At 42.4% G+C, this 26,852-nt stretch overlaps 1 protein-coding gene across 6 annotated transcripts in view; it reads left to right on the top strand.

Annotated features, from left to right (window-relative positions):
* Nucleotides 1-26,852, top strand: part of AOPEP (aminopeptidase O (putative)) — a 265,274-nt gene that overhangs the window by 73,021 nt on the left and 165,401 nt on the right. For all 6 annotated transcript variants that reach the window (XM_066615751.1, XM_066615746.1, XM_066615747.1 and 3 more), the window contains one exon: nucleotides 25,724-25,913. In XM_066615751.1, coding sequence (XP_066471848.1) covers nucleotides 25,724-25,913 — 190 coding nt within the window. The remainder of the gene's footprint in view (nucleotides 1-25,723; nucleotides 25,914-26,852) is intronic.

Raw genomic sequence — 26,852 nt, 5'->3', positions numbered from 1 at the left:
TTCATTGCTTTCCCTACATCATATTTAGTGGAGCGAGGCTTCAGTGCAGTCGCCTACCTACCTTCCAAGCAAAGAAACAGACTGAACATTATTGAACGTAGGGATCTAAGACTTTTCCTTAGTTCCTTCCAGCCAGATGTTGATAAGCTGATATCCCTACACCAGATACATCCATCCCATTAAACTTGTGAAGAAAACGTAGTTGCAGAAGAGATGCAAATTTAGCTTTTTAAAAATGTTATTTATTAAAAATGTTAAATGTTATATATTTAACTTTAAATACTGTTTACTTTATTAGATTTATTTGTCAAATACATACGCTTTTTTATAGTGTTGTATTACTTGTTTTGAATTTGCAGTAGACTATTAAGCAAAGAGGTGGGGGGCGCTAGGAATTTTTCCTGGGCCTCAAGGGGGCATTAGCCCGAAAAAGTTTGGGAACCACTGATGTGGAAGGATGCATTGGGTCCTTTTTCATTAATATGCATACAAAGATATAGTATACTAAAGAAAAGAATAATAAGCATTTGTACAGTGCTTTCTGAGTGTGAAAAGTGTTCTTTATGTATTATGTATATCTTGATGTTGTCCTTACAATAGCCCTATAAGTTAAGTAATTTTATCCCTATGATGCAGATGGGGAGCTGATGCAGAGAGGGAGTGGTTTGTTTCCTGGTCTGCTTATGGCTGAAGCGCTATTCAAACCAGGGGAAGTCCTGATTCAAAGCTCAGCCTCTTATCCACAACCCTATACCCGCTTTCAGAATGAATCCTGTAATGGTAGATCAGAAGATCATCAGGTGGATGATGTGGTGTTGACAGCGATTCCATGTTTTGACAGCTGGTTGACAGCTCTGGGAAGGGAAGGGCTGGCTCCACAGCTGTAATCAATCAAGGCCAATGGAGACCTGGTTGGACACCTGAGCTTCATTTGACCTTGATGGGGCTCTGAATGAGCTAAGGAGGTAGCTCACAGCTGAGCTGCATTTGCACTTAATGGGACACAAAGGATAAAAGGCAGCTTCAGAAGGAACCAGGAGCAGGACACTGACCCAGAGGGAGAGCCGGAAGAGGGACGCTGACCCAGAGGGAGATGCTACCTGACCTGGAGAGAACCAGACCAAGAGGGCTCCCAGACCTACAGGAGAAGGGGACTGCCAGGACTCTGCTGGAGAAGACTGGACTGTGCTTTGGTGACTGAATTGTACTTGAATTGGAGGCTTCAGACCTTTACCCACTGAGTTAAGTGGAGTTTTGGGGAGGGAAAGCCTCTGGACAAGAGGCAGGGAGTGTCTTTATTCATAGCAATAAATTTGGGTAGTTGCTATAGATAAGGAGTTCTGTGTTTATTCCTTCACACACTGCAGCTGTTCTAGAGATAAAGAGGGTGTTAATTAGCCAAAAAGCGGGCATTAGAAGGGAGTTGGGATATTAGAAGGGAGTTGGGATATTTGGATGGGACAAATTGGCGTGGTCGGCAGGATTTGAAAATTAGGATAGGACAAATCCTTATTGGCTGCAATCCTAACCTCACTTTCCTGGGAGTAAGTCCCATTAAACACAATAGGAGTTACTTCTGAGTAGACCTGCTTAGGATTGTGCCCATTGTTACTTAAGGTACAGAATGGCCAGTTGCTCTAGCATCATGTGTTAAACTTGATTTTCAGAATATAATTGACTAGTAGGTTGTATTTTCTTTGAATATGGTATTGTTTAGTCTCATTTTCCTTCTAGTTTAATAAGTGACATTGTTCTAAACAGAATTTACATTTCTGTTTAATATTCTAAGACTTGTCATATTATCTTTCTGAAAAGCAGTAAATGAAGAATTTGTCAAGACCTCAGTTGTTTGAATGTTGTGGGGCCATTAAACCACCCCCTTCCAACATACAATTTTGTTCAGGAAAAAAATGTTCTGGCCTTGGTTGCACTACAGTTCTGTTTAGTATTGCATAATCTGTGGGTTGCTGTAAAGTTGTTACAAATTGGAGGGCTGATATAATATAAAATGAGGCACCTCGCCTGAATGTTGCTTTTGTTCCCTCTTTAGCAAATTAGCATGTTGACATTTGTCACTGATGGATTTTATTATTTGCTGAAAGGGTTTTAGGGGAGTTTGACAGCATGAATGGTTTGTCCTACAGACTTTGAGAATCGATAAAGGCATCTTTGTTCTTTGTGCAAAACACACAACAGATATCTTATTGACTGACACGCATAAAAAGGAAGGCTTGTATAGCTGCTGCACAAAATAAGCTAAGAAAATAATTTTGAAGTCATTGCTTATTCTGTATTCGCTCTGCTTATGCGTCTTTCTTTTTGTTAACATGTAGCTCATTAATCAAAAATAACAAGAATGCATAGATTCTCATTCAATAAATTGAAGGCATTCTATTTTTTATCCTGAACAGTCTATGGTTTGCAGAAGCTGATAAAAGCAATCACAAATAATGTGTAATACTAGGGTTGGTTTATTGTAGCAATATTTTAAGCAGTGAGGGTATAAGATGGAATTTATAGAACTTGTTGAATGTATAAAGCTGAGGTGTAACGAACTGAATTGAGAGAATCCCTGCATGTCAAGATGGATTTGAACATGTTGGAGTCATGCTGTTTTGTTGCTTGTTTCATGCAGAACCAAAAGACAAGAGAGTTGATTATTAGTCCCTGATTTTTTTCATTGCCTGAAATTGTGTAGAAGATTCAGTGGGGCTATGTGAGTATTGCGTGCAAATTGTACAGTTTAAGGACTCCTTATTCCTATTTATGTACAGAAATATTTGCTGGCATTAAAAGAAATTTTAAGTAGATGTGATGTGACCTAGTTTTTTTTTAAATCTCTATTTCTCCTACTTGTTAATAAGATATTACTGTCATGTTCTCAAGACATACTGAACAAGCATATTAGGCTAGGCACTAGTAATGCTTTTTGAATTTTTTTTCCCTATTGGAAAAATTCTTTTTTGTCAAGTATTTGGATACTTCTGGATATTTCTGGATTGCATAGGAGGTAGTTTCTTATCCCTTGGTTTGTGTGGTAGGGGCACTGAATGTTTAGTTTAAAAAAATCAAAACACCTTTTTCTTCAAGTTGGTTAATGTAATCATATGTTTGGGGAAAAAGTGAATTCAAAATTCTCCTGAATAAATAACACCTGTCTTCAGGCAAATTTTAATTCCTTTATGTCTTTTAGATCATCTAATAATTTTATTGTTGCCTTTTATTATGTAAGTGACTTTGATTTGTCAGAAGAGTGGGAAGGTGAGATAAATAAGGACCCAATCCTATCCACCTTTCCAGTACTGGTGCAGTCGCACTGCAGCCCCAAGGAAAGGGAACAAATATTCCCTTACCCGGAGGAGGTCTCCTTGATTGCCCCCCTACTACAGAATACAGCACATGCCCCATTGGCACAGCAGGACCAGCACTGGAAAATTGGATAGAATTTGGCCCTAAATTTGTCAAAGGTATCCTGTAATGCTTAAGGTCCAATAGAACCATTCATTCTCTCTCTCTCACACACACACACAGATCTAAGACACTTTTAGACTTTTATAAGAAAAAAAATGCCACAAGCTTCTTTTTGTTTCTAACTGTAAATGTTGAATATTATTTATCCATTAAACTTTACCTCTTCACTTTTAAAAGCTTCTTCCCACTTTATAATTTGTCTCAAATAGTCTTTAGTTCCTGTTGATAGACTAGTATTATCCTGTGTTACAGGTGGGAGCAGACTGTGAGTGACAATGGTTTCCTTAATAAAGAAACTATAGTTCATGGTTAAACACTAATTGAACCAGAGGGACTTCCATCTCAGAGTTGGTGCTCTTTACAATTTGACTACACCAGCTTTCACAAACTTGCAACAGGTATGCTTAAAATACTAGAAGAATTGCAACATGCAAAGGAACAGTTGTAAGCATTTCTACACTATGAATCTCGTTCATGGAGTGAATTGTGAGTAGTTTTGTGTACAGAAATTGCATCATGGGCCATTGGTCCATGGGCCATTGCTCATCACAGCCAGTGATTTGTTCCTATTGTTTGTCTGCTTTCCCTCTTGCCCCAAAACATAGAAGGCAGTCTAGTGCTCCTAGTAGCAGCTATGATGGAAAGCTGTAAATCACAAAATCCATCTGGAAGCAAATAATAACATTCATCAGTGACAAATGTGACAAATTTTAGACTGGAATGAAAAACCCTGTCAGGGACTATTTATCATGTTTATCAATTTAGTAAAGTACTTGAAGGCATGCAAGGGCAATGCTTATTTCCATGGAATGACATAAGATGGAGAAAAGGAATTGTTCCTAGTGGCTTGTACCGCAGTAGTAGTGGTGGTGGTGGTAATGGAAATTCTGAGTAAAAGTTATCTCACTTTAATTTTACAAAAGAGTGAGAAAAAAGGTAAAAGCCCTTCTTTCTTAGTTATTTCAGTGTCCTTTATCAAAAGCAGTTCTGAAAATATTAGTGATATATTGTCAGAATATTAAGTGAAGTCTTACATATGATTTTTGTAAACCCTCCATTGCAGTAGTTGGAAGTGCTACAGCAACAGTGCTTTGAGTCATTTTTTCTTGAGAGAATTAGATCTTTGTGTGAACCAAAGGAATACAGTCCAAATGCACTTCTAGTATTAAATTGAAATGGTTGGCATTCTAATTGGTAATCCCACAACAGAGAAGTAATGATACCTCTGCTAACTAGATGCACCTTTTAATTGGTGGCTCTCCTATCTTGACTGTGGGGGAGCAGTTGTCCCTATTCATCCCCAAATAGCATCTTTCCAGTGGGTGTTCGCTGCTTTATCTCTTTTGTCATTTTCACTTGTGAACTCTTTGGGAGAGGGAACAGTTTTGTTTTTTCTGGCTAAGTAAGCTGCTTTGTGAACTTTTTTTGTTGAAAAACAGTATATAAATATTTTAAATGACAGTAATTTACCTTTTTGATAATTACCAGTAGTGGTTTTAAGTACAAGAAATTCAGATTGTGTGAGTCTTAGGTGTCTTCCTAGTTGTGTGGGAGCAGCTTAGTATAGTGATTGAACCAGACTGAAACCTCCATCAGCCTTGAAGCTCACTTGGTGAACTTGGGCAACAGTCTCAGTCTAACTTGTCTGACAAAGTTCTCTGTAAGGGTAAAACAAGGGAGAGGAAAGAAAACCGTATATGGTTCTCTGAAGTCCTTGGAGGAAGGTTGAGACAAAAATGCAATTCATAATTATTAATAATAATGAGCAGCACCCACACAGTTGGGAGGATGTTTAAATGACTAAACCACATGGGTGGGCCTTGATTGCATGAGATTTTCCCACAAAATTGGTTCAGTGGCATTGGGCATGCCCACACGATTGGTTCATTGAAGGAGGTGTTCATGGAAAAGCAGCTTCCAACCTCTGGAAAGTATCTAAAGGGCATTGACTCCCATCATTTTCTGTCTGTGGTGTGAGCAAGATTTTGTCTTTGTAAAATTTCTCAAGTAAACCCCTTGCCTATTTAGCTTTTCTACAGGATTCTACATAGTTGACCAACTTACTGTTCATTCATCCAGTTCACATAAGTGGGATAGTAATCATGTGAAGATGGTGTAAATTGTTATAATGCACTCCTACCTATGGCTAGTTCTTGGTAACAACAAGTAGGAATGTGAAAAGTATCATGGAAAGGACCAACACTTTCTGTCCCATCAGTTTCTGTCTGTGTTCAACACCAGGACGTCAGTCATGACTGCAAAGCACGCTGATCCCTGTCAGCCTTTTGGACTCTTGGAAAACCCATGCAGGCTGCAGCACTGCATGTCTGAATTTGAAGAGTAGATGCATTGAAATTGATAAGCTGGTACTGAAGTTAAGAAATAAGAGGAAAACTGTTATCTGAATTTCCAGGGAAGGAATTGTAATGCGCGGAATCCGTAGATACTGCTTTAGAAACAAAAATAGGTTTGTTTGTGTAATCTCTCACTGTTGGAAGCCTGAGTTTAAAAACTTAGAACTAATATTTCAAAGACATTTGTGAGCTTCACCCGCATGACTGCCTTTAAACTTTGAAGTGAGTCATATGCCTGAAATCAGGGTTTTGTGAATTTACTTTTTATATGGTACACTGAATTACCCTTTCTTTGTGTGTGAAAAAACTCTGCTGCTCTCTAACTAATGCATTAAATTCAAGGAAACCAGGTAGAATTAGCAGGACATTTCTCTCATACCTTTTCACTACATGTCTAAAGGTGATGTAGGGATTCCATTCATGATTGTGAATACAGAGAAAGATATGAAAGAGCAGAATGAAAGAATGTGGTGTTTCTTTGTGATATAGTGGATATAGCATATAGTAATTAAATAGGTACCAGATATGTATGCTATATCCACTATATCCAGCTTGAACTGAAGGGAGCCAACCCTATTTTTTAAAAAAGCTGAATGTTCCACAAAGAAAATGAAAGAGCAGTGAATAAAGCTTTCTAGGGCTGCAGTCTGATACACACTTACCTGAGAGTAAGTCATTGACTCAGCGGGGCTTACATTTGAGTAGACATGCATAGGATTGCGCTGAAAGTATGCCAGCACATCATTGTGGTGTTAATGCAGAAGAATCTTAAAAGCAGTTTAAGCCAATTCTGCCCAGCATTGCATATACGCAACAGGGATCAAATGTGTATGCCTGTGGGTGGGTAGAAATGGGTTAAATTCCATTGATTTCAGTGGCTACACAATAAAGTCAGTGATGAAAGAGTTAAGCATGTGCTTCACATGATCTTGCATAGGTGTCACACAATTTAGATATATTACACACAGTGATTGATTTGGTCAAAGGGTTGTAGCAGTGAGACCCCAACTTCTTTTAATTTTTGGGAAACATCCTTGCAAGAAACCAGGGTTGGAAAATACATCCTATCAAAAAGTGTTTCCTGTTGGGGGAACCCCGTGTCCTTGGTTGAAACCCAAAGGTGCAGAACATGGGGAAGAACTCCCCTGTGAAGTTTGGAGCGAGGAATCATATGATTTGGGCATACCAGTTAGTTTCTTGCTCTCAGAGGAAAGCTCCTGTGCTGTTTGCTACAAGAGCTCCTGAGATTCCTATAGAGTCAGGAATTCGTTGACTGGCAGGCAGGAACAAAAATGGCTTCTGCTGTGACAAAAGCTCTGGCTTGCAGAGAGTGTTCTTTTTTTGTTTGCTTCCTTGCCCCGTTAGGGGCTCCCAAGCAGAAAATGTGCTGTGCTTGCCACAACTGAGGATAGATGTTCACAGGTGTGATCAGGGTCAGAGCTATCGTTAGGACAACTAGGCAGCTGCCTAGGGTGCAGACCTCAGGGCGCACAGTACTTACCTTTGAGGGGCACACAACTCAATCCTAACATGCCTAGAACAGGCAGGCAGGCTGGCTTGTGCTGCATCCAGAGCAGGGTTGGGGCCCCCACAGCTCAACCCAGGGCAAGGGGAAATCATTCCCCTTACCCTGTGTAACACCATAGCAGCCCCAATGGGGCTAATAGGATCTGCACCACCTGAAGAGGTGCCAGATCCTGGACCCAACCTCTGTTCTGCCGCGGCCTGCCCATGGGCCCACCCGCCACTGCATCCCTCACCCCAAAATGCCTGCTTCCTGCCCTCCCCAAGTCCCTGGGCAGGCCTGAATTGGCCAGCGTGGCCCTACCTGTTACATCAGTCCTGCAGGGCTTGGGTTGGCCTCCCTCCTCACCCGGTGGCATAAACATACCTTACAGCATGTTTGCAACACCACAGGGCCAGTGCATGGGACGTGCATCAGCCTATCCCAGGGTTTGGATTGTGCCCACAGTTTTATGCAGGTTAGTTTTTTTATCCATGTAAAAAATGCAACAGCAATAAATGCAACTGCAAAATGCAACAAAACTTTTTTTAAAAAATTTGAAGGTAATACCACAACATACATAAAGCATGTCATCTGTGTGAATTCACTAGATAAGTCAATTATGTTAGGAATTGTTAGTAGAACAAGAAGGGGCAGGCAAAAAAATGTGCTTTCATACTACCAAAACAGATACAAAGATTAATGTCCATCAAAACAGATACAAATATTAATGTCCAACAATTGAAAGAAGCCTTGCTTGACAGAATAGAATGGTGAGCTCTTGCCTACAAAGTTGCCAAGAGTTGCACACGACTCAATGGAAAAAATGCATACACACAACATACAGACAGGCATCTGTATCTGCAGTTCAGGTATCTGCGGATTCAGTTATCCATGAATCGGCTTGCACTCCCTGTGCCAATTCCATTTTGTTTTTGTGTAGTATAATTTCTAGTGTTTCTTCCTTAAACAAAGCAGAATCGTTGTTAAAATGAAGAGCAACTGAACTAACCTGCATGCTAGATGGAGCCTAACTGAACATTAACGGGAAGTGCTTCCTGTTAACATTCAGTCAGGGCCCAATCCTATCCAACTTTCCAGCACTGACACAGCCATGTCAAGAGGATGCATGCTGCATCTTATGGTGGAGGGGCAGTCATGGAGGCCTCCTCAAGGTAAACAAATGTTTCCTTACCTCAGGGCTGCATTGCTGCTGCATCAATGCCGGAAAGTTGGACCATCAGTCTCCTTCAGAAGTGTAATGCAGTGCTCCAGCACTCAGAGTAGTGATGTTACAATGTCAGTAATGTCATGGATGTCACTTCCAGGTTTTCCCTGAGAAGTGGGTGCTCACTGTGGTGGCTTTGCAGCCCTGTTCCTTCTCCTGTGGAGACTCCCCTTAAAAGAATAATCAGTTGCAGTGAACAAAACAAGGTAGTCACTTCTGGGTTCTTCCTGGAGGAAGGGCGCTCACTGTGGCTGCTTCTCAACTCCGTTCCTTCTTTTGTCCTCCCCTCCTTCAAGGGAGTGCCCCTCCTTACTGCAGTAAGTGCCCCTCCTCCAGGACAAGCTGGAAGTGACTGCCTTGCACCACAAGCGCAGTCCTCCACAGGATAAAAAAGGAGCCTCCACAGGATAAAAAAGGGACACTAAGCCGCCAGCACTTTCTTCTTCAGGGAGAACCCAGAGGTGACTGCCTTGTGCCGCTTGTGGTGCAAGGCAGTCACTTCCAGATTGTCCTGGAGGAGGGGCACTTACTGCAGTGGCTTTGCACCTCCCTTCTCCACAGGAAAGGAATGGGGTTGTGAAGCCACCAGCACTTCCTCCGTAACAATGGCAGAACCTGGGGGTAGTCATGTGACTCCACTTGGCGTAGTGGCAGGGGCATTTGTCCCTTAGTCTCTGCTCTAGTTATGCCTCTGGTCTCCTGCCTGTAGTGTGCAGGCTTGTTGACTGTATGTTGCTCTTCAATTCAGCAAGAATTTTATATATGTGTGTGTGTGTGTGTGTGTGTGTGTGTGTACACAAACACATACACACACACTTACATACTTCAGAAAACCTTGCTTTTTTCTGTTGTGTTTGTAAGACTAAATACAAACCCCATCAAGGGCCTCCAGTTTTGTAAATAGCCAATTAACAGTTACCTTGTATTGAGCAAAACTATACAGGTGGAGCCTATTTATCCACGTTAGTTCTGTTCCGTCCGTCCCATCACCGTGCCATTCTGGCACGATTAACAAAAAATGCGTTGTGCTAAATTCCATGGAGTTATGCAGATACACTGCAGCCTGACACTTCCGGATGGAAGGAAACTAAGGCAGCTGTTATCAATCCCTTCCCCTCCGCTCTGTACTCAGCCCCCCCCTGTTGCCAGCTGCCCGGCTTCTTTCACAGCTGGGATGCTGATCTATTAAGAGTCCAGCCCTGTGCATTTCTACTCAGAAGTAAGCCCCATTCCAGTCAATGGGGCTTACTCCCAGGAAAGTGTGGAGAGGATTGTAGGCTATATCTCATGCTCTGCTTGGTGGGAAGGCTTGCTTGTGTCAGTGATTGCCTGTACTATCTCAATGGGGGGGGGGGGAAATTTGGCAAACACTCCCTGGTTTTTTTAAAGCAATCCCCTCTGTTGCTACCACACCTGCCCCTGTGTGAGTGAGCTCCACCTTGCTGCATGTGTTCTGGTTACAGAACAACAGAACACTTTGTTGCATGTGTTCTGGCTACAGAACAACCTTCAGCCTCTTTGCTGCCCCAGGGGCTCCAGGAGTGTTACTGTTCCTTTGCCAGGGGAACCTCTTCCAGGCCTATTTCCCTGCCTGGGCGAGGTAGAGCCTTTGGCTGCCTGGAAATGGAGCAAGAGGAGGCAAAGGTGTGTGTGACTTTCAGTTCCCCCACCCCATTCGCATTGAGACAAATCCACAGATAAAAAAATCTGTGGATAAATAAGCTGCACCTGTATTGCCTTTTGTATTGAGCAAAACTAATTTCACTACAATATAGCATAGCCTACCTGGATTCAGTAACTTCAGTTTATAGAAGATGTAGTGGTTTTACATAGACCAGCCATTTTCAACCTTTTTCAGCTCATGGCACACTGACAAGGCACACTCCTAGTTTTTAATTACATTATGTTACAATTAATTTAATTAACATAACTAAGGGTACGAACCTAACCAGGTCTACTCAGAAGTAAGTCCTATTTTGTTCAATGGGGTTTACTCTCAGGAAAGTGTGGTTAGGATGGCAGCCTTGGATCATTACATGACAATGAAAGAAATTCCCAAGAAGCTTGAAGAGGGAGCTGTATGTGGTTTCTGGAAAGATTTTGAAGCAGGTCTGTTCAAACTTATCAACTGATGTGCTCTGATATGCCAGAAAGTGTTGGCAAAGAGATGGGACTGAGCACACTGGAGAAATAGAAATGTGCTATGAGGGACAGTGAGGAGATGTGGCTGAAACAAGTGCAGGATTCACTGGGGTGGGGGAAGAGAGAGAGAGAATGGGAGAAGAGGGAGGGGAGGGGAGGGGATGGGCAGGGCAGGGCAGGGCAGAAAGAGAGGGGTTAACTGCAGTTATGATGGGGGATGTGTGTGCAGGAGGGGTGGAGGTGGGGGGGGGAAGAAAAGCATCACTTGCCTGCTCATTTATTCAAGAAAGAGTGCTACCAAGCCTCTGTATGTCTACTCAGAAGTAAGCCCCATTATAGTCAATGGGACTTACTCCTGTGTAAGTGTGGATAGGATTGTGGCCCAGCGCCCTTCCTACCAAAGCCTTGCCAGGGGAGGCAACACAGGCAGGGTCACTTTGGGGCATTTCAGACAAGGAAAAAGGTCTCTCCAATCCTTTCCAGCCAGCTGCTTCTGGCTTCTACCTGCTTCCACCTTCAGGCTTGCTCTCACTCTAGCTCCCTCCTTCCTCTAGCTGCTCGCCCTCACTCCCACTCTCTCCATGTTCCGCCCGCTGGGAGCTCTTCCAGGCTTCTCTAGCTGCCTGGCTGGCTTCCCAATCGGGGGGGGGGGGAGGCACCAGCAACAGCAGGAGAGTTCAAGCCCCTGCGTGGCTGCTCCTTTTTCTCCTGCTGCTGTGCGAGGCTCCAAGCTGCTGCTTCTCCCCTGCACGCATCTGCTGCTCCCTTAGCCTGACTCCTTGGACCCGCGGCACACCTGAGGCAGCCTCATGGCACACTAGTGTGCCGCGTCGCAGCGGTTGAAAACCGCTGGCATAGATTGTGCTTGATTGTATTTCCAATCTGATTACCTAAGGGCACGATCCTAACCCACTTTCCAGCACCAACATAAGGCAACTCCAAGGGAAGGGAACAAACATTGCCTTACATTGAGGAGGCCTCCGTGACTACCCCCCCAACTGCAGGATGCAGCACTTCCCCCACTGGCACAGCTATGCCAGTGCTGGAAAGTTGGTTAGGTTTGCGCCCTCAGAATATTAAAATTCACTTCTGTGAATTTTACCTTTAATCATACCTCTTTGAGTTTCAGAAGCATGGGTCCCGCATGTTAGAGAAGTGTTTTGTCCTTAGATGTAGTGTATGTGTTTTCACTAATCAAAGGTTTAATTAAAGAGTAAGCGTGTATACGAAATTGAGCCCATGTGTCTGTGATGTTTTTGTTGATGAAGTAATACATGGCAATGATCCTATTTTTTTCCCTGTGGCTAATTTTCAGATTGGCACCTGTTCCTCTCATTATTCTTGAAGCAGAGCTGTATGGGCTTGCTGACAGAGAGATGACTTCCATGGTGGTTAAATCATGGTTTAAATTTCAGTTGCTGCTTAAAAATTTGCATTTAGATGTCTTCAGTTTTTAGGGAAGATTTCAGTCTTCAGGAAGAAAGTGTGCATTCACATCAGTTGGGAGAAGGCTCTTTCTGAAAGTTCTTTGTATTGGGTTAAAATTAATGGCCTGCTTTGGATGTGCAAAGGACTCTCATTCCCTTATGTGCATGCTCTCAAAAAATCATTCTCTGGATTAGTGCTCAAATTTTTATGTAATGGAGTCTGTTGGGTGAGGCATCATAAGGCTTATTTTTGAAGCAAATAATGTGGTCACCATAATGCCCCTTTTGTTTGAAAAGTGTACCCAAGTATGCACATGTAGGAAGCAAGTTATTAATTTGCTTTCTATAAGGGGTATTGGGAGCTACGCCAACTTTCTGGGCAGGATTGCTAATTTTTTGTTAGCTGGGTGCGGTTTTCAGTCCTCTGTACTCTTCCCATGAACCTGTTCGGGCCTGCTTTTGAAGTTGCCTGCTGCTTGGGTTCATGTTATAGTTTTAAAGCAGAGCACTCCAAGGTTGTCCAAAATGTAGGTAGATTTGATCAGATCTTAATTTTACTTTGTTTTGACTTCCACCAGATAAGCAAGTTAAATTCCTTTAGCTGATATGCCATGTTCACAGCCTCACTGCTAAAATGAAGTTTCTGTTTGATACATAAAAGAATTTTGGGAGAAGCCAGCTATGAAAATGATCAAGAAAAGATATTCAACAAGTCACATTTAACCAATGGGTTTGTTCACTTGCAGCATACTTCAGTTGTATATGCCCAGGAACATAGGAGTGTCTTGCACTGTTGCCCTAGTGACAGAGAGCAAAAACACAGAGAGCCCACTATGGCTTGGGGATCAGGTTGAGAGAATCCAGCCATACTGTTTGAATTCATTAAAGCTACTATGTCTTGCACAGAATTAGGTATGTTGTTTGTCCAAGTACAACAGTAATGACTATATTTGTGTGGTGAAAGAAGTTTGGATGAGACTGAACAGGTTGTGTCAGTTTTCCACTATTATGCATCCAAAAAGAAACACTCTTTCACAGCAGTGTACAGAATGTGTACGCATGGTTTTGCTACTATTTTTGCTGTGCATGAGGCCTTAGAATTCAATTGATAACTTTTCCTCTGTCACAAGGTGATTTCTCCCTCCCCTCCCCCATCACTCCTGATGAGATTCACATGCACTGGATTTCCTGGATAGCACATGAATAACAAATTTGATTTTCAGAGCTTGCCATTTGTGCAGGGAGTAGAGGAACAGTACATGTGTTCATGTGAACAGTACATGTAAATGTGTTGAACATTTAAAAAAAAAAATTTCCTTTGTATGATTTCCCTGCCTGCATGTCTTGGTCACCATGGCAGTCCCTGTAACCCACAATACATCTTGTGTTGACCCCATCACTGTGGATAACACTGGACACCATGAAAAAACTACATAGACATAGAATCCAACATCTCACATTCTTACCAGGGCAAGCAACAAACATAACCAAATGATTTCCACATAGCCTGCCTCTAGAAATGTGCATATGCACATGTTCACTCACACATCTCAAAATCAAGAACTGTATTGAAACCACAAAGTCTCATGCCAGTCTTTGAATTTTGTCCCTAATGTGAATTTGCCCACGATCACTGAGATAAGTTTAAAGATCAATTGGCCCTGGAAATAATATCAAAATAATGTGTCTAGCAGTTAAGAAAACTTGTGTCAAGGTAAACTATTACCTTTGCTGCCTCATGGAAACACCCTATTCAGAAGTGTCTTTGATAAATTGCAGAGGATACTGAGTTAGAGAGGCAGCTCAATATGATTTTGGAAAAAAGAATAAAGAGGAAATGTTTGAGACTTGAGCAAGAATAAAGCCCAAGTAATTCTTTCCAAACTCTAAAGGAAGTGCTTTAAAATGAAATTCTGCTCTTGCTGACCTGATTGCAGTGCAGTTCACATATGTTTGCGTACATGTGTACAATGTTGTTTCTCTTCTCCTAAGAGACTTTTTTTAGATTTTGACCTTTCTATTGCTTAAGTACATTAAACAAAAAAGTACTTGAAAATATAATCTCTGCATTATTTCTTCATAGGAGTATAACAGATGCTTAAAATGCAGACCCCTTCTGTGTGTCTGTTTATATGGCCTGAAGTTACTTTTGTTTCAGCCAAAAGGCTGCCAGCAGTATGTCTGGAATGTTATTTACTTGGTACATTTCTGGGCTATTTCTTTGTAGCACTGCATACACCACAGCTAGGGGTCATTTACTTAAAAATGACCAAAGCAGTACCCCCAAGTTGCACAGTTATTCTTCTCAATGGGGGGCTTTGTAATAAAAGGGAGTGTCTCATTACGTACTGTAGCTTCTGTGCTTTTTTCACCTCGGTGCCTTTTTTGTTCTTCATAATTTGAGTTGGTTTGGGTGGAGGCTTGGGAGGTACTGTTTATTCTTCCTCTTTGTTCTCAGCGATTCTCCTCCACTGCTGATTCTTCAGCATCTTGTGGTGTCTTTCGTGATATTTGCTGGTTTAACTCTATTTGACCCGCTTTCCTGAATTTTAATTTTCATATTGTTACTGGACGTGTGTGTTTCCAGCAGAAACCGCAGTTTTTTAAAACACAGCTCTGCAGGCAGATCCAGACAGATAAACTTGTTTCAAGAGAAGTGTGGGTGTTCATACATTTTTGAGGGAAGGGTTGGGCTGGATAACAGAGGATCTTTGGAACATGGATTAGTACATCTTGGAAATGTCTTAAGGCCATACCTGCACTTTACACACATGGCAAGTAGGCTATACCTCTACAGATCTGTTGCACTAGAGTTGTAACCCCAGATACCCCATGCATATGGTCTTGAGAGGACAAGTGTGTCAATATGGGGAAAAGCGCAGGAGAAAGCTCTGTAAAATATTCTGGATAAGGAAGACTCTAGTCTCCAGTGGTCAAGGCCCTAGTAAGACCACCTCCATAATGTCACCCCATGTGGTCCAACTCAATAACAGATTGAAGTTCAGTTGCTATTTAGCTTATTAGTTACATTCAGGATGTCAGCGGTTTTGTGCTGTATGCTAAGGGCACTGCCTTCACATAAAGATTGTTGTAACTGCTGGGCATATTCTTTATTTCTTTATCTATATCCCATCTTTTGTCCATAATTTAACTCAAGATGACATATATTGGATTCCCAGGCATTTTTTTTTCTAGGCACTGACCAGACTCAGACCTACTTAACCTCAGTAAAGTTGCTGTATCATGTGCCTTCAAACCATGCTCTAGGGACAATATGTTGCCTTTTGAATGTTCTTTGTGCTGACTGATCACTATGGCTGCTGAATGTGTTCAGCTGTATTGGGGATGGTAGCTGTCATGCTCCCTGGTCCTCATTTTTCCTAGGCAGAAAAGTGCACATACAAGAAGTTTAGAAGAATTTAGGGATGAAATTAAGCTTAAATAAGCTCAGGCTAGCATATCTGGGGTTATCCTGTTGTCTTTTCACAACAACCCTATCAGGTATGGTGAGAGAATGATGTGCACCTACAGCTATGTTGTGCTTGAGACCAGATCTCTAAGTCCACCACTCAACATTTTAACCCCACCTTTTCCCTGGTCGAGGTGAGGGCATTCCTCACCAATTGGGTTGTCCCTTGCTACTGCTGGAGGCAGGGCCAACAAAAAGGTGGGCAGAGCTCCACAAGCACAGGGATCCAGTCCCCAGACCGTCCCTGCCTCGATGGAGTTTGGTCATCTCTTTTGGAGCTCCTCCTTAGCAATTTAAAAGTGAAAGAAACATGGTTCTCTTCAGCCTGTCTTAACTCCCCTCCTCAGCGAGGTCAGTTGAGTTTTGGAGAGAAAGGCGTGTCTTTTCCTGACAGATGCAGTTGAGATCCCAGCTCTCTTCACCACAGAAACATTAACTGCCACTTTTTCACTCTTTGGGAAGGCAGCGCTTGTGCTAGCTTCTCCCACTGTGAGGGAACTTGCTGCTTGGGCAGGCAGCACCTGGTCTGTGCCTCTCTGAGGTGGCAGCAGGTTTGGGAGTCAGTGGCAGACCCCTTGATCAACCCGGCACTATTGCAGTGTTTGGGGACAATCAGGCAGGACGCTCCATGAGCGCCCAGAGCCTGCCCAATGCTCACAACCATCACTGAGTTTTTTTACCTCAGTGGGTGCCATTTTTTACCCAGGTATAACCTAATTATCCACAGATTTTTCTATCTCAACAGTGATGAAAGTACTCTTTAAATTAAAGGAAAACAGTCCTTTAGCAATAGCCTCATTAATGCGAGAGAGGGTAACCAGCTGAAAATCCATCAATCATTCTCTCTCCAGCTTCACTCCTCCCTTCCCCCTGAGCTTAATGAAGGTTTAATGAAAGAAAATGGCAGTGATTATCACTTTCTCCATTCTTTCCCCCTTACTGGGGCACCTAGTGAAGGTTCCTTCCTCCTAGTGAAGCCTAAGGGCCTAAAGAGAGACGAATTGCCTCTGTGTGCATTTCAAAAGGTCAGCAAGGCTGTTTTTAAATCACTGGAGCAAAGGGATTTTGTTTTTTAAATTGATTTGCTTTAGTGGTTTTTTGCCATCCACATGAGTCCTGGGAACGAACCCTTGCGAATAATGAGACTCAACCTGTATAAAGTGACTCACCTGTGGTTGAGTTTGAGGACACTGTAAACTCATTGCTGCTTGCTTTTGGACAAAATTGCCCCTCCTCTCTAGGAGCTAAGGGTAATAATTATTCCCGGTCTTTTAGTGATTTGTGTAGAAAGCTTAAAATGCAACTCTGGGAAATATATTGTGAATATAGAAGCAAGGGTATTGCCAAACTGCGCCCAGCTTATTTCTCCATTAAACAACAATTAGCCAACAAAATTAAAGCTTGCTCACATAATGCTATGCAAACTAACTGCAGAGAACAGTGCTTTCTAATAATTCTAAGATTATTAGAATCTTTCTAATATTAGTGCTATTAGAATTAGTGCTTTCTAATAATTCTAAGATTATTAGAATCTTTCTAATATTAGTGCTATTAGAATTAGTGCTTTCTAATAATTCTAAGATATTCTGGGAAATCATATCAGGCCACTCTCGGCCAGGGTACGTGGGACCCTCAATAGAGGCTCCCACCTGGGTGGAGCATTACAGGTCCCTGTTTTCTGACCCATCTATTAGACCTGCTGAGCCTGATTTAACCATCCCAGATGGCATGGCCCCCAGTCTCTAAAGAGGAAGTGTTGGCCCTTATTGGCCAGCTAAAGAGCGGTAAAGCCGCTGGGCCTGATAATATTCCATCAGATATGATCAAGGCAGTGCCTCAGTGGTGGGCTTGTCATTTAGTCAAACTATTCAATTGGATCTATAAAACGGGCCTTATGCCATCAAAATGGACACAGTCACTGATTGTGCCAATTTTCAAAAAAGGGGATAGGAATTTATCCTCAGATTGTCTCCCTATAAACCTCCTTTCCCTACCTGGGAAACTATATGGCTATCTTTTATTGAACAGATTGACCTCTTGGATGACAGATAATGACATCCTTGGGGATGAGCAAGCAGGCTTTTGAGCCAGCAAATCTGGGTTAGACCATTGTTTAGTCCTAGCCCGCTTAGCTGAAAAATATCTGGTTAAAGCACATTCCAAATTGTATATAGACTTCTTAGGTCTAAAGGCGGCTTTCAATTCAATTAAAAGAGACTTGTTGTGGTCCAGACATTGACCCCTGGTTACTCTTCTTAATGAGGAAGCTTTATTCAAACACCTCATGCCAGGTCAGGGTGAACTCTGAGGGTGATCTAACAGATCCTTTTCCAGCTAACAAGGAGGTTAAGCAAGGCTGTGTCCTTGCCCCGTCTTTATTTGATCTATTCATTAATGACCATGCCCCTTTTTTGTCAGAGACAGACTCCCACTGTCCAAGACTCAATCAATGCCCCATTTTCCTTTTACTTTACGCTGATGATATGGCGTTACTCTCGTGTACGCAAGTTGGGCTAAGGCGTTTGATCTCTAGGTGTATCCAGTATTTCTCAGACAATGCTCTACAGCTAAACTACTCGAAATCTAAAATTTTAGTCTTTGAAAAGCAATGGAAACCGGGGTCTTGGGTCTTCAGCGGCAAGGCTATTCAACAGGTCAAAACTTTTAAATATTTGGGCTTGACCTCCATCATAGTCTATCCTGGGTTCCACAGCGCATAGCCACTCTAAAATCTGCTAGATTATCCCTACAGGGTATCTTACGTTTTCTCTACGCAAGGGGAAATTCCTATATTCCTGCAGCCCTGTGTATCTTTAAAGCTAAAGTCATGGCCCAATTATTTTATGGGATACCAATCTGGATTACCGCTTTCAATATGGAAATGGAAAGAGTACTTTCAATTTTTCTTTATAAGATTTTTGGTTTACCCCATTGTGTCCCTTACACCGCACTTTGCTTAGAAGCAGGACTACAAAGACTTGAATGTATAACCTGGTGCAGATTTATTAGTTTTTGGTTAAGTATATGTTTTAACAGGGGGAATAACTCACTGATTCAGGACTTGCTTTCTGATTCTTGAACTTACTTGGGCTATATTCGCCTTTTTAGTAAGCTACGATTGATTGGTATACCAGCGGACCTGGTGGGTAATGTTTCCTTGATGCGGGCTGGAAAGATCATTGTTTCTAGATTGAGAGATGTTGAATACCATCTCCTTGCTGACTCCTTGCTGAGGCAAACAAAACCCACTCACCTTTGTTTTTTCAGATTTTTCCCCCTCCTGGTCAGTGTTCTAGATTTTTATATATTTTAGATAATCCTTTACTTCGTCGTGTTTTCACGCTCACCAGATGTAATGATTTCCCTTCTCGGGAACTGGATCTGAAATTTAATAAAACCACGCAACAGCCATTGACATGTCCCTGTGTGTTGGGATACAGGGAGTCTCTGCCCCACACAGTGCTCCATTACCCTCTTTACAAGAAGTCTAGATCTATGCATTTGGACTTTTTTTTGCCAATTATTCCAACTGTCATGATGAATTGAAACTACAGATATTACTTACAAATGAAAAAATGGTAAAACCAATGGTGGATTTTTTAATATGAGATTTTAACCGAACATAAAATGGAGGGAAATCTTATGTGTCTTATCTTATCTTACACAACTCCTTGTGTAAGCTGCTCAGGCAACTGTTAAGTTTTATGCCTAATAAAGGTAGATTGTGATTGTGACCTGTACAAAGTTTTATAGCGGGTTTTCTTCTGAAGCTCAGGATAGATGTTCACAGATGTTTTTATCTGGTTTTAATTGTTTTTAATTGTTCTTTTTTAATGTTTATTTGTATTTTATCTTGCTTTGTATTTTAATCTTGATTGATAGCCGCCTTGGGTGCCCTTCCGGGAGAAAGGCGGAATATAAATCCAACAAGCAAGCAAGCAAGCAAATGTTATTTACTAGAGAGAGTAAGAAGCAGTACAATCCTAGCCATGGCTACTCAGAAGTAAGCCCTTCCCTTTTTTCAGTGGGATTTATTCTCAAGTAAGGATTTCTTAGAGGCTTATGGTGATGACACAGCACACACATCTCACAGTTGACCTCTTACTAACAGAAAATGAGGTGAGTCAAGACATGGCTAGTTTTTCCACCCACATCCTGCAATATTTATTTAAAAATTACAGAAGCACTTTGATATTATTTAGTTGTGTCAGAGAAGAGTGTATATTTGCAATAAATTCTTGTTAAGTGTATCCAAAGATTCAAAAATATTCTTAACTTGGTATAAAGTGTGAAAACATTATTCATAAATCCCAGCCATCCAGATCACCTCTCCAACTGCATATGATGCCTTGCGCTAGATGTGACAAAGCACCTAACGGCACAATCCTAACCAGGTCTACTCAGAAGTAAGTCCTATTTTGTTCAGTGGGGCTTCCTCTCAGGAAAGTGTGGTTAGGATTGCAGCCTAAGCTACCTGAAAGCTGCTGATGAATTACTATATATCAGGAACTAGAATTTGGGAAAATTGTAGCCATTTACAATTTTGCGAGCAGTTGTGAGCAGGACACATCCATTCCTGTCAAAGCATACAGTTTCTGTGGGGTAGACATAAAGGCAGCCTGTTGATGAAGCAATGTGAAATTGTCACATGGAGCAGCAAAGCTGGAGGGATGGCAAAACAGCAAGTTCTTAAACCATCTGTCTGACATCCTCTCCAGCTTCTTGCTCTGGCCAGCACTCCTGTCCTCTTCTGGTATGCTGATTGAGAGTCAGAAGAGAATCAGTGCAGCAGTAGCCCCCTTCTCACTCCACTGCTGCTGGAGGAAGAAGGGGGGAACTGCTTGTGGTTCCATATTTCCACTCCTGCTCCACTCAGCTGCTTATATAGCACCAAATTGGCAGGGAGAGGCAATCTGGAGCTTGTTCCCCTTCTTTTTGCTTAACTGAAACTGCTCTCTCAGCACATAGCCTCCTTCCTCCATGACAATTCAGTTTTGAATGAATAGTAGTGGGGCATGTTGGGAGTGGAGCATGTTGGTTTCCCAGCATGCTCTGCTCCTGTTCATTCAGAACAAGAATGGTGCAGAGGAGGGAGGCTATGGGCTGAGCTCCAGGTAAACTAAGGAAAGAGGAAGTGGGTGCACTTCCCTCTTCTATTGAGGGCTGACGGGTGTAGGGCCGGCTTTAAGACAATTGGACCCAGTGCCTAAGGGCCCCCTACTCGAGGGTAATATACTCTTGTATACAATTTTTTATTAAAATGTGGTTAGATCCATTTGGTCCATTAACTCGCATGCACTTTTTAAAGTGCACATTTTGATTACTTTTTATCCTACCATAATGAGATAAAGTCCATAACAAATAAAATTTATTATATCTCTCAAGATTCTACAGACCTTGTGTACTTGGGGCCCCACAAAAATGTTTCCAATTGGGCCCCACAACTCCTAAGGCCCCCTAGATGGATGCATGTGCTCTTATTCACAGGTGGGTTGGCAGGTGTGCTTGATTTCCCTCTTCCTTATTCATGCACCTGCCCCCTCTCATTCATGGGGGGGCAGACAGGTATGCATTTGCTTGTAGGGGTGGATCTGGTTGCAAAATTGGGGAGGATCTGAGTGCTACCAATGCTGCTCATTCACATGTATCCAGTGGCATCGCTAGGGGGTGTGGGGGTGCGGGCCGCACTGGGTGACGTGCCCTGGGGGGATGATGCGCTAAAATCGCAGCTTTAGGAGCTACCCTGTCATGCCATACACCGTTGGATGCGGAATTCCCAGCGGAATGCAATGCAAAAAACAGAATGGAAATAGCTCCTTTGCTTCAAAAGTTATGGCCAAAAAACTGGAAAGAAAAATGAATGGATCCCTATGGAAAGTGAAAGTGAGCCATATCGTGCATTTACTTGCAAGTAGGCATACTTGCCATAGTCTGTCAGAAAGGGCAGAGAGGAATCCAACGACATTAGAATGGTCCTGATCCAATGAATGCAGCCCCAAAAAACACCTGAGAAGGAGGTCCCTCCCAGCTGCAAGTCTATTGAGCCCTATGGAAAGCAAAGCAGCCTCATGGTCATGTTTACTCGCGAGTAGGCAGACGTGCCTTGGCTGGTGGTCAGGCCAGGCAAAGGGAAATGTGAGGACACCAGAATGGTCCTGATCTGATGGAGATGGAGTGCAACAAATGCTCCAGAAGGCAGCTTCCCCTCCCCCCCACTAAAAAGGACAAAAAAAGAGGCTTGAACTGGTAAAGGGTATGTTTTCAATTTTGCACTTGTAAAGCCAGGATTGTCTTTATCTTGATACGCCTGAAATAGAAGAACTTTATAAACTGGACACTGGGGAGGGCTGAAAATCTCACTGATTCTTTTTTGGGGCTTGTTATTGCAGGCAGACTACAGAGTAAGCTCCATTGACCACTATGGGACTTACTTCCAAGTAGACATGCATAGGATTGGGCTCACAGGCTGCAATCCTACCCACACTTTCCTGAGAGTAAGCCCCATTGACCACAATAGGACTTACTTCAGAGTAGATTCACTTGGTGGAACAGTACTGGCTCCCCCTTATTTCATTATTTCTTTTATTTTAATTTAATTATAATCTATTTTAATTTGCTTGATGATGTCACTTCTGGCCATGACATCACTTTCAATGGGTCCTGGACTGCTTGTCATTCTAAAGAGTGGGTCCCAGTGCTACAAGTTTGAGAACTGCTGTAAGAAGGTGTTAGTAAGTTGACATGGGGTGTGTGTGTGTGTGTGTGTGTGTGTGTGTGTGTGTGAGAGAGAGAGAGAGAGAGAGAGAGAGAATCTACAAGTTTTCAAAATCACTAAAATTAGAGTTTGGAGGAATAATACCATCATGTTATATATCAATCAATGTGTAATTTCATGCAGAATGCAATGAAACAAACACATTGAAATATCTGTGTTCTAACAAAAGGTACAGCCAAAAGACCAGTGGGGGCAGGGCGAGGGTACATCACCACGCCCACCACTTGGGGTGTTGCCCTGCCCACTGCATGGGGTGATGCGCAGGCCTCCCGCACCGGGTGACATGAATCCTAGTGACGCCACAGCATGTATTCATGTCTTCCTACACATGTCATGCACACACACACTCAATACGTATCTCAAATTGCAGGAAATAGCAATACTTAGAGCAAGAGTTCCAATTTAGCAGTGTCTTGCAGTTTTTGGATTGCTGGCATGTGTGAGCCCTGTGAACAACCTGAAATTGCCTCAAAATTAGGATACCAGTAACCAGGAGACTTTTGAAAAAGATAGGGTTTAATGTAAGAAATATAGATAACAAGAATACAGTAATGTTTAAAGTACTTTGCTTAAAAGAGCAGTTACGGAGCTTTAAAATGGTTGCAAGTGAAAGAAATACTTGTAAATAGAGGTTAACTGGAAAGAGAGAGGAGAAAGTGATGGAATGAGGCTGTGTTAATCTGGGTTTCCTTCCCAGTTAGCTAGTAGATGATTTAGACAGTGTTTCTCAAACTGTCGGACAGGACCCACTAGATGGATTGCAAGCCCATTTCAGGTGGTTCCCCATTCATTTTAATATTTTATTTTTAGCATGGTAGCATCTGTCCTGGGACCAGTGCTTTTCAACCTCTTCATAAATGACCTGCAGACAGGGGTGAGCAGTGAGGTGGCAAAGTTTGCAGACGACACCAAACTTTTCCAAGTGGTGAAGACCAGAAGTGATTGTGAGGAGCTCCAGAAGGATCTCTCCAGACTGCCAGAATGGGCAGCAAAATGGCAGATGCATTTCAATGTAAGTAAGTGTAAAGTCATGCACATTGGAGCAAAAAATCAAAACTTCACATATAGGCTGATGGGTTCTGAGCTGTCTGTGACAGATCAGGAGAGAGATCTTGGGGTGGTGGTGAAAAGGTCGATGAAAGTGTCGACCCAATGTGCGGCGGCAGTGAAGAAGGCCAATTCTATGCTTGGGATCATTAGGAAGGGTATTGAGAACAAAACGGCTAATATTATAATGCCGTTGTACAAATCTATGGTAAGGCCACACCTGGAGTATTGTGTCCAGTTCTGGTCGCCACATCTCAAAAAAGACATAGTGGAAATGGAAAAGGTGCAAAAGAGAGCGACTAAGATGATTACGGGGCTGGGACACCTTCCTTATGAGGAAAGGCTACGGCATTTGGGCCAACCTAGAAAAGAGGTGCCTGAGGGGGGACATGATTGAGACATACAAAATTATGCAGGGGATGGACAGAGCAGATAGAGAGATGCTCTTTACACTCTCACATAACACCAGAACCAGGGGACATCCACTAAAATTGAGTGTTGGGAGAGTTAGGACAGACAAAAGAAAATTTCTTTACTCAGCGCGTGGTTGCCATAGGATGTGGAACTCCTTGCCTGTGGAACTCCTTGCCATAGGATGTGGTGATGGCTTCTGGCCTGGATGCCTTTAAAAGGGGATTGGACAAGTTTCTGGAGGAAAAATCCATTACGGGGTACAAGCCATGATGTGTATGTGCAACCTCCTGGTTTTAGAAATGGGCTATGTCAGAAGGCCAGATGCAAGGGAGGGCACCAGGATGCAGGTCTCTTGTTATCTGGTGTGCTCCCTGGGACATTTGGTGGGTCGCTGTGAGATACAGGAAGCTGGACTAGATGGGCCTATGGCCTGATCCAGTGGGGCTGTTTTTATGTTCTTATGGTATGTGACTGCATTTGGGGAAATGTTATGGCTCTGTACTTTTAACAAGCTACTGTGTATATGCTTTTAACAATGAGAATCAATGGAACTTACTCCTGGGTGAGTGTGGGTAGGATTATCAAAAATTTTCCTGCTTGATGTTGTCACTTCTGGTCATGACATCACTTCCGGTGGGTTCTGACAGATTATCATTCTAAAAAGTGGGTCCTGGTGCTAAAAGTTTGAGAACCATTGATTTAGGGCACTGGTCTCCAAACCTTTTGGCCAGAGGGCCGCATCAAATATCTGATGTGGTGTGGAGGGCAGGAAAAAGAATTTAAATATAAAATTTAAATAAATATATTAGAGATGGAACGTAGGTGAGTGAATAAATGAATGGACTCATTCATTCAACCTCTCTGGCCCTCAGAACACCCTCCAGACACAATCAGAACACAGTTCTGGTCATGTTCAGTTGAGTGGGACCGAGGCTTTCAAGGGACAAGAGGTTGGACGCAGGCCGGAAAGAGGCTTGCTGCGGGCCACATCGGGTCCCCAGGCCGGGGTTTGGAGACCCCTGATTTAGGGGATTGGAAGGAGGTGGGGAAGAGGTGGATGGAATGGGGCAGGGAGGAGTGCAGATCAGGTCTAGGAGGGGATAGGATCAACTGCGGTACATGCTGAATCCCAGCTCCCTTCCTGAACCTGATCCACCTTCCCTGGGCAATGCTGACTTGTGCCAGCTATTGAGCTGATACAGGTCCAAGTTGTCCCATAACAGCTGCTGAAGCTTACCCCAAGGCAAGGGGACAAATTTGATCTTACCCCACGGAGCCCTTCAGCAGCCAAACCCCCCCCCCCCCGTGGGATGTAGCAGAAACTGCTGTCGTTGCTGCATTTTTGTGTGAGAAGTTGAATAAGATTGGGCCATTTGTTTCATTGAGGGCTTGTGTTTCCCTTCCTTTTGCCATGGCAACTTAGTTGTCAACATTTATAATGTTCCTTTCTTAACAGGCACTTTTCCCTTCATTTTTTTAGTCTTTTTTCTGGTTGCTTTGATCATTTATACAAAAATACCTATGGTCTGTATTCACACCTGTCCTTTTATTATCTTGGCTTAAGTGTAAATGCTTCCACTGAAATAAATCAGCCTTGTAATTTGAAAAATATAAAACTTTGGTTTAAGTTACTTATTACAGGTAATAGCTGTTTGATAGTTGAATATGAAACAAATGCTTGGCAGAATATTTAGCTTGAATCTCTGCCAGAAAGCAATGAAATGCAACCTAATTCCTAAAAAAGTCTGAGCTATAAACTAACTGTCATGACATAGCATGCATACAGTAATAACAGGCTGACAAGGCTAATAAAGCATACATATTACTATAGCCATGCAGTGCAAGCTGTAACAGGTTCATAACATATTTTGTTCTTCATTCATATTATACAGCCCACACATCATCTTCCTGTCACAGAGCATACTACTTGGAGGGAGCCATCTCTGTGGAACACGCCTATGCCATGAAATTGCTCACTCCTGGTTTGGTTTGGCTATTGGTGCACGTGATTGGACAGAAGAATGGCTAAGTGAAGGTTTTGCCACTCACTTAGAAGATGCATTTTGGTCAGCAGCACAACAGGTATGGTAAGAATAGTCTCTTTTGGGTAACCTTCAGTTTATGTATGATACAGTCAGAGCAAAATGTACTGTAGTCTTTTACTGAAGAACATAAGAATTGCTATGCTGGTTTGGACAAAATCAGGTACTACTCCAATCTGTGACTGGCAGTGGCAGGTTAGATGCCTAGAGTTTCCTACTTGTGGACAAGTTGGTGACTGCCAACTTTTCATCCTCAGAATCTAGTAACTGGAAGTGTACTCCTGAGCATGAAGGCTCTATTTGTCACTATACCGGCTAATGTCAGCTGGCTGACCTAATGTCATGAATTTATTCTTTTGGAGTAGTGGTGGGAGAGGAGTGCCCTTTATCTTCTGCCTGTGGACCTCAAGGAAGCCACTGTGGGATGCTGGACAAGATGAACTTTAGGCCTTATCCAGCTGAACTTATGTTCTCATAGGCTTCATTAAAGGGAACATTAAGGAGTGTTGCTTGGAATAATTTTAAAGACTATCAAATGTATGTGCTCTTCCTTTTATCTATAATTTATTGGGTAATTTTGTTATACACTAATTTAATCATGCAATTACATACCTGCAGGTGAAACTGTAAATAAAGGCATGAAAATATCCTTACCACAAGTGGAAAATTAGTTGTTCACTTCTAAGCCAGCAAATTGGCCTATCATTCATGCTTGCAGACACCACTGTAAATATTCTTGTGCACATTACTATGGTATATTACCATGGAGAGGACAGAAAGCCTTAGGACAAATATGTATGTATAAATAGTAGATGCCTTTGGAAAGAAATAATTAACTGGCTATTCATTTTAGATCGCCCCTAAACCCAAGAACCATTGGTATAACTCCTTGCTACTTGGTACATTGTTCACATTTACCATTGCAAAGTAATTCAGTGCCCAATCCTATCCAACTTTCCAGCACTGATACAGCCGCAGT

This window comes from Tiliqua scincoides, chromosome 2 (assembly GCF_035046505.1).
Source record: "Tiliqua scincoides isolate rTilSci1 chromosome 2, rTilSci1.hap2, whole genome shotgun sequence".
Classification (NCBI taxonomy): Eukaryota; Metazoa; Chordata; class Lepidosauria; order Squamata; family Scincidae; genus Tiliqua; species Tiliqua scincoides.
Note: the sequence above shows the minus strand (reverse complement) of the source record. Positions and strands in the feature narration are given on the sequence as shown.